This window comes from Seriola aureovittata, chromosome 6, assembly GCF_021018895.1.
Source record: "Seriola aureovittata isolate HTS-2021-v1 ecotype China chromosome 6, ASM2101889v1, whole genome shotgun sequence".
In the NCBI taxonomy this organism is placed as follows: Eukaryota; Metazoa; Chordata; class Actinopteri; order Carangiformes; family Carangidae; genus Seriola; species Seriola aureovittata.
This window is the reverse complement of record NC_079369.1, coordinates 6,155,226-6,168,099: the sequence shown is the minus strand read 5'-3', so window position 1 is coordinate 6,168,099 and position 12,874 is coordinate 6,155,226. Positions and strand designations below refer to the sequence as shown.

At 39.1% G+C, this 12,874-nt stretch overlaps 1 protein-coding gene across 1 annotated transcript in view; it reads right to left on the bottom strand.

Moving 5' to 3' along the window:
• Positions 1 to 12,874, bottom strand: part of LOC130170887 (inactive N-acetylated-alpha-linked acidic dipeptidase-like protein 2) — a 431,329-nt gene that overhangs the window by 136,654 nt on the left and 281,801 nt on the right. The window contains exon 11 of the mRNA XM_056378584.1: positions 4,655 to 4,798. Coding sequence (XP_056234559.1) covers positions 4,655 to 4,798 — 144 coding nt within the window. The remainder of the gene's footprint in view (positions 1 to 4,654; positions 4,799 to 12,874) is intronic.

Below are 12,874 nucleotides of genomic sequence, written 5' to 3'. Positions count from 1 at the left end.
TTCTTATTTTGATGCAAAAAATATCCCCTTGTTTAACAAATCTGGCTAAAAGTCTTTACTATTTTTAATGAACGCTACAGCTAAGTGTGCAGTGTTTATCATAAACATACTCAGTACCGGGGCCCTTGGATCAGGATAGAGGGCAAAAAAAACATTATGAAAGCAACTATCTCAATTTTGCTTTTAAAAATCAGCTGCTTTTTTCAAAACTTATATTCACACATCCAACTACCTTCGATGCAGGTGCACTGGAAAGTGTCACTTCACGTCATTGAGAAAATCATGCACACTGCTCTTGTTCAGTGTCACAATCCATTGATCATACTAACTTTTCAGTCCTTCTGGACCTTTGTCAAAAGTATTCTCAACAAAAACAATTCTTACAACAATGATTTTTAATAGATAATGCTCCGCTCATCGTGTGTGCACAGGTGTGGGACAATTATTCTCCTTTTGGTATGTCTCTCAATATAGTGTCCATATCCATGGATTTGAAAGAACTACCATTAAGTCTTGAAGTACCAGTCTTTCAAAGAGGACGTGAACTCAGAGATAGCCCGGTACATGCTGACACAAAACAAAGGCCTTTGTTAAAGCCTCTTCCAAATGGATGCTATAAATGCAAAGGATGTGCTACATTTAAAAATATGACCAAAGCTAACTATTATACTCATCCTCATCCTGGGAAAAAGAACTTTATCAAGGATGTCACCACATGTTCCACTGGTAACCATGTAATCTCCATGATCAAATGTCCGTGTGGGTTATCATATCCTGGTAAAATAAAACATTCATTAAAACAGAGAACAGGTTGAGTTCTGCTGAGTTCATTCTTTTGTGGCTCATGTATTTTCATGTAGGGAGAGCAGTGTCATGATTTATGAGGTATATGCATCATCAGTAGGCTAAATCTTAATATATTTGAATGACCACTAAATGACTTGCCAAAGGTCAGCAATAATTTTAAGGATGGTAGAATTTATACCTGCTACCTGTGAGACCCGGGGTTGATTCCCAACTGAAGCACGTGTGTAGTAAGAGAAGCAGAACAAAAAGTGGCTTCATTCATGCAGCACTTAAAAAAAAAAAAAAAGAAAAAAAAAGTGCTAAATGGATGACAGTACTTTTATTTCATCACTGCACTCATTTTTCAAAGTTTAATTTTTGGGCATTTTTGTATTTTTCTAATGACATAGTGAGTGAGAGAGAGGGAGAGAGAGAGAGAGAGAGAGAGAGAGAGAGAGAGAGAGAGAGAGAGAGAGACAGGAAAGTTAAGAGAGAGACAGGGGGAGGGGGGGTCACATGCGGAAAATGGCCCGAGCTGGATTCCATCCCAGGCTGCTGCGGTAGGAACTGAACATAAATGACATGCGCTCAACCATGTGAACCAGCGACGAGCTACACTGTTGTCGGAATGGCGCATGTGCGCTGTGTGGTGAACTGCACATCGATTCGTGCTTGAGTGCGCACGACATGACAACAGCAGTGACACAGAGTGTGTGCACTTATTTGTCTCCACAACAGTGGAACATTGTTTGCAAAGACAGCACTACTCTGAAATGAGCCCAACACAGAAGAGAGAATCTGAAACCGGTATCAATACTATTGACGCTAGAATCCATCTTTCAAAAAGTAAGACCTTATTTTGAAAGTATTGATATTTTGGGATTGATCTGCCAACCCCCTAGTTAATACGAATCGCCCAGAACCTGAAATGGAGATGGTAGAAAGAGTACCGGCAGCTCATGAGAAGTGCCGGTACACAAGAAAAAGTAACAGTACGCCAAAGACTAAAATAAAGAAGGGCCGGTACTGCGTACGGCCCGCTTCGAGCATTGAGTGCATTCATATGGGGAAATACAGTCCAGCTGCAACAGAAGAAAAAAACAACTAAAATAAAGTTCAACAAACAAACATGATAAAACATTTTTACATAAACATTTTTCTGGGTGAGATAGTTCTGTCTTTGGGGTAATATCTGTCCGTCATGTAAAGTTTCTTGATGAAATGTCAGTGAAACAGAGTTAGAGAGAGAAAGAAAGTAAGAAAGAAAGAAAGAAAGAGAAAGAAAGTGAAGTTGCATGAAAACATACTGCTTCTGAAATCAGAGCCACAGTGGAGATGAGGCAGTCGGGTCAAATCTGTGACTCATCTAAGGCGGTAAAGCTGGATATTCCAGGTTATGATCTCCATGACTCACAATAGAGAGTGACTGATGTGCTAGTACAGGTGGGCAGTAACGGTGATTCACTTTGAGGAGAGTGATGCAGAAAACAGAAGCTCAGACATACGGTATATTGATGTATTGAGACACTAAACCTGCGATTTGAACTTTTTTCATGATAATGCTTTGTTTTTTCTTGGCTTTTAGTGCTCTCACCTACATATCCAAGACTGCAATGCCTGCATATGATCAGAATCAGATTAAGTCACCACGTATGTTGACACACACAATGAATTTGGTTCAGGCCGTCGGTCACTCTCAAGCAATTTACACTATTCAATAGAAACAGTGTACATAGTATGTACAGACAATGCACAATATACTGTGAAGCATTATACAGATTATATAAAAGACAAGCAATATACATGAAGTGTGAGTAATAGTGCAAACAACTGTCATGTGTGTATATGTAAAGTACATCTGACAAAGATATTTAGATTACAATTACATAAAACAGAGAGAGCAAATCCCCACAGGGACTGAAAGCATCACTTCAAATATTAATAAATCAATTTCTTTTGATTGGCTAATGAATTAATCAAATAATTGTTTCAACTCTAGTCTGAATCAAATTTAAAAAGGGGCATCTGTAGTGTCATTATAGACACATAAGAGTGACGAGCCCTGGTGCTGTCCTCAATGTGACTGAAAGGGATCACTACAAAGCTTGCAAATGGATTGCAGCAGGAGGACAGATGATAATATGATCAAGACTGATATCATGACTAACACTTGTTAATTGAATGTTTTATCTTTGTAGATTAGGAGGTTCAGAATCCAAAGGTGACTGTCATCCTGGGCATCGGATCAGAATGCCCAGAAATAAAGCCATGAAACGGCAATCCTCCGAACAAAGGTTTGTTTTCTCTAAACTCAAAGGAAATGCATTTTTATCACATATAGGGGAGAAAAAAACACACACACACACACACAGACTGTGTCAGAACTGCCGCACCATGTGAAGCAGAAAGTGAGTGATAGGGAATGCAGTCGATAAATAAGGGTGTGATCAGGAGAATGTAATCAGGTAAATAAAGGGGTGACTAAGGGTGAAAACAAGAGCCAGCTAGTGATGAGGAAAGGGAGCAAAGTAAAGGAAGTGAGGTGAGAAACTTTACATGAATTTGACATGCACACACAAATAGACACGAATAGAATCGCTTTCTGTTTCATTCATCCATTCATCCAACCTGACAGCAGTCTAAGCAAAGCAGTCCAGACATTCCTCTCCCCAGCCCTTCCATACAGCTCCTCCTGGACAATCCTGAGGCATTCAGTATTTTACTGTTTTGATATCCATAAGAAGAAATATGTGCCGTTTTAAGTCCCAAAAACCATCTCTGTGTAGTTTTACTCATCATCCCTCAGCCTTCTTTGTGGAGATTTAGCAACAACAGGTCTGATTGGCTGACCGTTTCCTGAGTGGTGCACAGCCCAGCCAACCACAGGTAGCAGATATCCTACTACTGTAAATTGGTAAAGCCAACCAGTAGTGGCGATGGTCAGTCAGCAGTGAAATGAGCTTAAAAGACGGTCAAATTCGGATTTTCTCTGGAGCTATATGCCAGAGCCTTAGGTCTGGTTCCAGCGCAAACCACTGGATTGTCTGGCAGGTGACCCTCCGCTGTGTTGAAGCGCTAAGGTCCAATGCAGGAGTGGATCTAATTCTCCTCGGCTGCTGGACCCTCTGTGTGGACCAGTACAGCACCTCGACATGCTTTATAATAAAAAAGACATGGAAATCTAACTCTCTACAATATGGGACCTTTAATATGCACATATATGTATTCATATGTCTGGCATAAATCCACCGAACTGCATCCTAGGGATATCTTAACCAGACCCTCAGCTGGGTCTCTTCACTGCAAACGAACAGTAGTTTTACTCCAAACTCCTGGATATTTAAGCTTCTCCTTCATATTTACTCAGTGGAGGTGACTCATTATTTTTATTTGCTAAAAGCAGATGTTCAATCTTCTGTCACAAACATATTTAACTTTACAAAAGGATTTCAGCCTTGAACATCAAAAACAGTTCAGGGTACAACTTCGGTGAAGTTCAACACCCAACAAGAACACTTACTCCTTCGAACAGGGATAGAATTCTCACTCTGGTGGTACAAGGCCAGAATGGTTTGGATCAGTGACTCTGGCCTCTTTGTCTTTCGAGTGCCCCCCACAAGACACTGAGGACATGGTGTCCACAAAGCACATACAGGCCGAACAGACAAATTCCCTACTTGCTGTAACAGAGATAACACTGTACAACTGAAACTACAATACAGTAGCCTGAAAGTACAGAACAATATGTCCATTTATAATTGTTGTAATTGTTCAATCATTATGTACTGTACAGCGTACGATTCAATTGATAAAAAGTGCTCATACTTGTGAATACATAACTGATAATTAGACTCCAGCAACTGAGTACCTGTGTTGGGAGACATGGCCAGAGGAATACAGGAGCCTCCCTGCCCTGTGGAGGGAGAGGACAGTAACGTCTTGGCCAGGAAGGCAGAGATTGGCTGAACCAACAGAGACGTCAAACTTCCTCCAGCCTCTCTTGACACACCAGCTAGAGAGAAATACAAAAATACATGAAGAGAATCAGAGAAAATCAAAGAGTTCAGAAAACAAACAACTATACACTCATGTAACTGTCAGGTTCTATTGTCCAATTTGGATTTTTCCATTGCAAAGGTTATATATGGAAATCCTCAAGATTCTGTTTTGCCTCCCCTTGTGTTTTCTATGCTAATATATTGTCATATTTGCCTCTATTATTATGGCAGCAAATCGTATGTAGGGGTGTAAGTAACAAGTTACATGTATTGTTGTTACTGTGACAACACTGTCTTATGTGAACTTGATGAAGTGATTAATTTCACTCTCAAATATTTTTTTTATTCAACATTTGAAGTCAAAATCATTACAGAAAAAAGTCAGATGAAATTATGACTCACTGTGTGAGAACACAGCAAATGAAAAGAGCTAAATCAGCAGCTGCAGCAGAGAAGGAGCTGTTGATTTGACGGACAGCCTGGTGACCATGGCAGGTATCCCAAATCAAACACAGCTGCCATGTTGCGTGACCAACAGGTGCATGCTGGGCCTGCTAAACACTGAATGCTAAAACTCTGACGGTGGACCGTCCAGCTGTGGCTTCTGTGTTCACCTCCACCATCAGTGAGGTGTTCATCGGGTGTGTGAGCGAGAGGAGGGAGAGTGCAAGTGTTTGTGTGTGTTTGTGACAGACAGAGAAAGAGACTGAGAGAGACTGCAGATCATTATGTGTTTAGTTCTGATGATTTTTTTTTCCTATGTGAAATATATTTCAGTTTGTTGAATAAAACATAAGCCTCTGCTTCACGAGTACTTTCACCTTATATGTTATATTCCTGCGATCCGCAGCTGGGATGACCCCAAATCGTCACAAAGTGGTTTCACATCCCGCTGTTAGTTTTATTATCAAAACATCTGCCTCTTCAAATTGGAGAGGGGCAGTTTCTTGTCTGGCCAATGTTAATTCAGACGCTTTTATGATCAGAGGTGATAAGACTGTTTGACATGATTCTCTGAGTGTTAGTGGAATCCAAAAAGATGGTCCTCACTACAGTTAGTTAGACACCATATATACTGTATGTCTACCCCTCACAGGTTTAATTCATTGAGGATAAAGATGTGTGACTATTTCTGGGCACCTGCTATTTCCATGCCCATTGTTATTATGTCTTTTCTTGTCTTTCTCTTGCCCGTCTCTCCTCAATCCTCTAAATCTAGTGAACTTGACTGCTCATAGAAAAGGAGTCTCCCACATGATGAACCATTCGGCTGATATTGGCATACAGGACAACACTGTTTGACTGTTTGCACTCATTAAGAGAGTAACATTTCCTTCCTAATTCTTGCTTTAGATCCACGCAGGTTCAGTTCATAGCGGTGATATCATTCTCCCATGCTGCATAATACTGTACATACTGCACCTCAGATATACACCTCAAATGAAATGCATACATGTGAGTTTATATCATGACCTACAGTAACAATACACAATACAAATGAAAAGGCTAAGAAGAGCATAGCCAACCACAGACAATTCTGCTCGAGGGAAGGTTTTATTGTCCTTTAGGAAAGAAGGTAAATTAATACAGGGTCCCTTATGTTTAAATCCACTGGTTGGTTTGGATTGTTTGTTTTACATAAATTCTATGTTTTATCTATGTTCTTGTTGTGTTTGAACAAACTCTGGTGTGTTTGCCTGTCTGGTTCAGTTTATTTGTTAGGGCTGGTGTAAAGCCTGACAGTTGAACTTTGGTATGGACTGAACAGATACAAAGGCCAAAAAAGTGTTTTGGTCCATTTTCAAGTGTTATGGTTGCCAACAACAGAATTCTGTAATAATATTTGGGAGATTTTTTACTCCACTAATGACTTCATTGACACTGGAGCCAATGCACAGACCATTACCATAGCAAAGGACTTGACGCATATTTGAACTAAAAAAAAAACATGTGTCCAATAAAAAACCATGTGCCATACGCAAATGTTATCTCATACTAGCTGCGGGCATTTTTAACTGAAAATATTTGTACCATCAATAGAAGTCACAGAAGTAGGTTTTGCAGCAGTCATGCAGATAGACATGAATAAAACATTGTATTAAACCAATATGCATGGAGCTCCGTTGATACAACACAAATCACATTGTTCATGTGTTGCTGAAAACACAACACAGCTACAAAGGAAGAACACTAAAATCTTTTTGGCATTCTCCGAATAAGGAGCTGGTGGGTGATTAAAGGCCTCATTAGCCATATTCCCTGTTAAATCACATCATCAATGTGAGTATCTGTTATGGGAGGTTAAGTCCAGATTGCTTGGGAATCAGATAGTTATAGCTCCTGTGGTGGAACATAACGTATGTTCTGCAAAGAAATCTGAAGGAGACACGCTTATGTAGACCAGGAACTGCAAACTGTCAACCAAAGGTGCGATGTTGAGAGACCTATCAATGCAAACTTCCCTTGAATTAATCAGTATATCAGCATAACCTGTATCGGGTTCACAGATATAACAGTTAAGTAAAATGAAGCAAAAATTCCAAACTTTCTCTGTTAACATTCTCCGCATCTCAATGATGAATACACTCAAACCGTCTGTCACGTGCAGCAGTGTCAACAACCTAAATGGTTGATCCAGGTTGATCCAGCTCTGGCTCAGAAAAAGAAAGAAAACCACACTAAGTGTATTTAGCGATGTTAGAAACTCTGTGAGGCTGTACTTAGGCACAGTGGTGGTTTGAGCTAAATGCGAAAATCACAACAGCAATGCTAACATTGTTAGCATTGCAACAAGTATAAAAGGAACAGCTAATGTCTCCTAATGACCCTTTCAAACTATTTACATAAGCATCTGGGTGAAAATGATGCACAAACGTAATTGTTGTGTTCACATTTTACACACAAGGCTGTGACCCCGAATGAAGAAAAGTTAAAGAATTTCAGGGAGGAGAAAACAGAAGGTCAATGTTTTACCAACTCAAAAGTAGAAGTTAGTGAAATTGAGCTGCAACAAATACAAGGGCTGAACTGCCTCCACCTATAAACTTTCTGCCTCGGCTGATTGGTTCAGCCAATCACACAAGCCCTCAGGAGAAAACAGAACCGGGAACAAATGGAAACATTGCAGCATATTATCAAAGCAAAATTCTTATACGTGCATTGTTTCATTCAGAGATGTGTTTTTAAATGACAGGCAAATTCACCGCCATAGAGTTGATTTTGTGTGCAGGAGGGCCTCCGCAGTTAATTGAAAAAATGACACAAAGGGTCAGTTTGGTTACTTAAGTAATTATTCACTTTTAGAAAATTACATCTGCAATTTACAACCCTTCCACAAACTCTTGTTGAACTAATTTGGTAGCTACAGACAGCATATACGCTTAAAGATGACCTATCACATATAAACTATTTTTACCGACACTGTTTATTTTCCAAGTGTCCCTTTGCCCCACCACAACGCTATATTTTATAGCATCCTAATATAATTTAACAAGACTTTTTTTACACTGTCTCGTGTTTTCAGGAAATCTCTTTAATCTAATCTAATCATCTAATTGCTAGGATAGGAAATTGTTGACTTGGAAAAGAAAGTTTTCTGTTGCATTTTCTTGCCCTTTGTCATAATCATACACGATACTCACAAACAAATAGGAGCTACAATCAGCCATGACGAAGAAAGTCATAACTCATTAGGAAAGCAGGCATCCTTTGTCCTCATTTCCCCAGCCAGTTGCCTCTTGTATACCCCATTAACTTAAGCATATTGTTGCTTTTCTGCTTCCCTTGCAGCTGATCCATACTTTGTTCAAGTTTGTGAATAATCTATATTCTAACCTTAGCTGTGAGGACAAGTTCAGCAACCCTTGAAAAATCCCTTGCGGTTTCTTTGAAGCAAACTTCTAGTCAATAGCTTTCTGTGGACGTTCTAGAGAGTGTCACAGAGGCACTCCAGCTCCACAAGACGAATAATAATCCGTGAACGAGAAGGGAGGCAAGACAAGGAGGAGAAGGGGTAAAGAGGAAGGGGTGAAAATAAACAAGGACGGGAAATCAAGGCAAAAAGAAGAGATCGAAGGGGAGATGAGGAGACTTTGGAGACAACTGGAAAAAAAAAAAAAACATGCCCTGAGAAGAGAAGAGATGAACAGTTAGAGGTGAGGAGAGGGGATAAGGCAAGAAGTGAATAGTAGATGAAGTGACAAGTAAGGAGGAGGTCGAAAGAAGACGAGCAGAGAGGAAAGAGAGGACAAAGGAGTGAGAAGACGGTGGAAACTGAGGAAAGATGCAGAGCTTAATGCGAGGTTGAGAAAGTGCAGTAGGAGTGGAGGGAAGAGGGGAAAATAGTGTAGGAAGTTTGACAGCAAGGCTAGAAATACAACATATGATAAGTATTTACCAAGGCACATTTAACAAAGAAATGCTAAAAAAACTTCCCAAATAACTTCAGATCAAGGATATAGCAGATAATTATAACTTATATATTGGTTAATATTTCTGCTCAAGCTGTGCACCTTTCTGATTGGTTACTAGGATGCTTCATTACTTTATGATTATCCTACCATTTCTTTCTATTTTTGTTTCCACTCTTGTAAATCATCATCTTATCAAACCAATTAACGCCTCGATGACAACAAAGAGACAGCACAACCGATCTGTTCATAGCAGCTTTTAAAAAGTTAAAATGAATTCATTTCAACAGAACTGCCGCCAATGGCGGTTTTGCTTGTGGAGTTCAAAGACTACAAACAGAAAGTTGAAAGTAATTGCTGCACTGGATGGCGCTTTGTCTTAGAATGTGATCAGCAAACCACAAGAACACACTCATTTTTCTCAGGAAGACCGATGAAAGAAAAAATGAATGAGAGATTACATTGAGCAACGTTGTAGAACAGAGACATGAGAGAACAGAGACATGACGTCATCAGTTCAGAGGAGCTCCTTTTGGGCATCCCTTTTTCTCAGTATCAAGAGTCCCATTCATTTTTCCCATAGATGATGTTATGTGACTCTATCCCAGATTCAATTGTCAGAACTATACAGGATACATAAACTGTGTTAGAAAGGATCAGGTTCCATAATAAAAACCCAGAATTAAAAACAATTCTCCTGAGGTGCATACGATCACCAAGCTCAAAATTATGTTACACAAGCGACTGACGACTGTCGAGAATCAAAGATGAGAAGACTGTCCAGCCTTCTGTCACCATACCTGTCCACTCACACTGCACCTGCTCTCCACCCTGCCGTGCTCCGCATCCCTGTCAAGCCCACCCCAGCCATTCGTTCTATCCTGCACAAGTTTGCAATAAACTGCTTTTTGAACAACCTGGTTCTCACTTTTCCTGTGTTCTGCATTTTGGTACCAAAATAGAACTGATCACAGTAAGTCTGATTGAAAAGAGAGAAAATAATCATTTTGTTCACCTGTTAATAGATTTATGTTTTTTCTTGCCTTCTTTTTTTAACAAAATATAAAGGATGAAGAGAACCCTTGTAGCATTTCATTACCACACACTTTAGAAGATTCTTCATTAAAAGATTATTGGGAACGATTGTCTTTGATGTTGGACTTTTTTTCTTCGCCCTCATCTTCTCCCACATAAATCTTGTCTTGACAAGCTACTTACGCAAAATTAATTCTAATTTATGACTTGAAGTAATTAAGTATCGGGGGAAGTTTACATGTGCTTTCTGTTTACCGGCAAATACTGATTGTCGGATGTAAATATTATGTATGTCAGCATTAATGGTGGAAACTGACCAGGCTTTTAGCATTTGCTACAGTGTGGCCTCTACACAAATATTGAGCAAATAATTACATTTGTCTTGATCCAACCCTCCAAGCACTTGTACTTTGGGGAATAGACAAATTGGATTGTATGTGATTATTTAGTGTTACTGACTGTTTGGAGCCACGTGCAAAAGTCAAGAACTTTGTATGCCCACACATCCAACTGCAAGCAAAGTTGTAAATGTTCTAAACAATTCTGGGGAAATGACGATTTATATCTGTTAACATCCTCCGATACCTGCAGATGAGTGCGGATGCTGTTTGTTTTCACTGAAATCATCAGGAGCTAGTCAGTGTTGTCTAAGACACCTTATTCTAACTGCTTGTACCTTAAAAATTATACCAGATATTTAGCATGTTTTAGCCCATTAGCCACACATTGTTTGATTACAGCCAAATAATATTTTAAAGAATGCCTAGTTTTCATATTGATTTCCTTTACTATCCAGTTACTGGTTTCAATTCATTTCATTGTGGGGAAACATAAACCTGCTGTCTTTTTCAGAATTTATTACCATATAACCTACCATAGAGTTTTTTCATGAACTTTTGTAAACCATTACATTCATGTACCATACTGTTTCTTAATCTTGACCTTAAGGCTTGTTTAATACACTTTCCTTTTTTATTTTACCTTCAGCGTTTCTGTAAGACACTATGTTTAGAATCTACAGATGAACGCTAATGTAAGCTAGTTTCTTTTGCCGTAAGTTGCAGTTTAGCTAACTAATGTTAGCTAGCTTTCATCTCCAGTGTTGGCTTTGCATTTCATTACCAATATTAAATGTCATACATGATGTTATTTTAGCAAACACAGGTGCTCAGTCATGAGCAGTGAGGTAATGGCAGGTTAGTTGTTGTAGAGATACATCATAGGGTTCCTTTCATTGTCATACTGTTTTGTGTGGCTGTAGTGGTTTATTATGAGCTTTTATAATGGGCAAGCCGTTTATTTTCACTCACGAATTCAGGAGTTTTACCTGGTTGGGTAATTGAACAATATTGAAATACATATGTGCTGAAGGGTAAGTAATTGTAGGAGCTGTGGTGGAAAGCAATTAATTAGATTTGCTCAAGGTACTTAAGTACAGTTTTGAGGTATTTGAATAATTCCATTTCATGCTACTTTATATTTCCACCCCACTACATTTCAGAGATATAGTAATTTTCACTGCACTATATTTGGCAGCTTTAGTTAAACAAGCAAGATACTGTAAGGACTGTAACACTTGGGTTCATTGAAGCACGTGCCTGCGCTGTATTGGGTTCCCTTTCGCCCTGGAGAAAAGGTTGACCCCCCTGATTGTCACTGTATAATTCACACTTAAATGTTATGGAAAAGATGAGAAATTTGGTCAGTTCTTGTATTAAACAGATGTCAGTTCAGCAGATGACTCCCAAATGTTGATCTGTCATCGCATCAATAACAAGCAGAATTTTTAGACAAAACCTAAATTACCTTTTGTAATCTTCTAATTTCACCACAAAACGAATGTGAGTTCTAACAGCTTCTGACACCTTTTTTTTTTATTTTTTAACTGCCAAAGTGATGCACTTCTCTCCCCATCATTCCTCATTCCTTCACGCCCGGTCTTCCTCGCATTCTCCTCTTTTACTGTTAATTTTTTTGTGGACTTTAACCTTCTCCAGCCCTTCTTCTCTTCTCTTTTCTCTATTCTCTGAATGTTCAGTAAAGCGAGAGCTCAACAAATCAATACCTGGGCAGTGTCCATGCTCTGTAAATCAGTCTTTCCATTACTGGACACTGATATTAACTGATACCTGGATTGACAGACTGGCTGTGTAGGGCCAGTGTTTCTTTATGTGTGTGTGTGTGTGTGTGTAGACTACTGCAGGCTTTCCACATTTTGACACATCCAGGTAAGATGAGCCGCTGACTCCATGAGATGCAGGGCAGGCAGAAAATCATCAAACCACTTAGATGAAAAAGTGTTTGAGGATCTGAGAAAAAACACTTTCCCAATTGATGTCTGTGTAACAACGGCAATATACTGAATGATGAATTGTTAAAGGGCCACTGCAACAGTATTCAACCTCAACTGTAATTACCTTAATGTTATTTGTGTAATATGGGATGGATATCGGAAAATCTAAAAATCTAAAACATTTCACTGCATTGTGTCTTACATGGCCCTACCTTAATTTAGATTTCATCATTTTATGAAAATGGCCTTTAGAGTCTGATGCACCTCTGTGATCGAATGGGATTTATCTCAGATATGTAGTAATATTTTCTTAACAGTATTTGATCAGTAAGACTACTATTATTTTATATTTT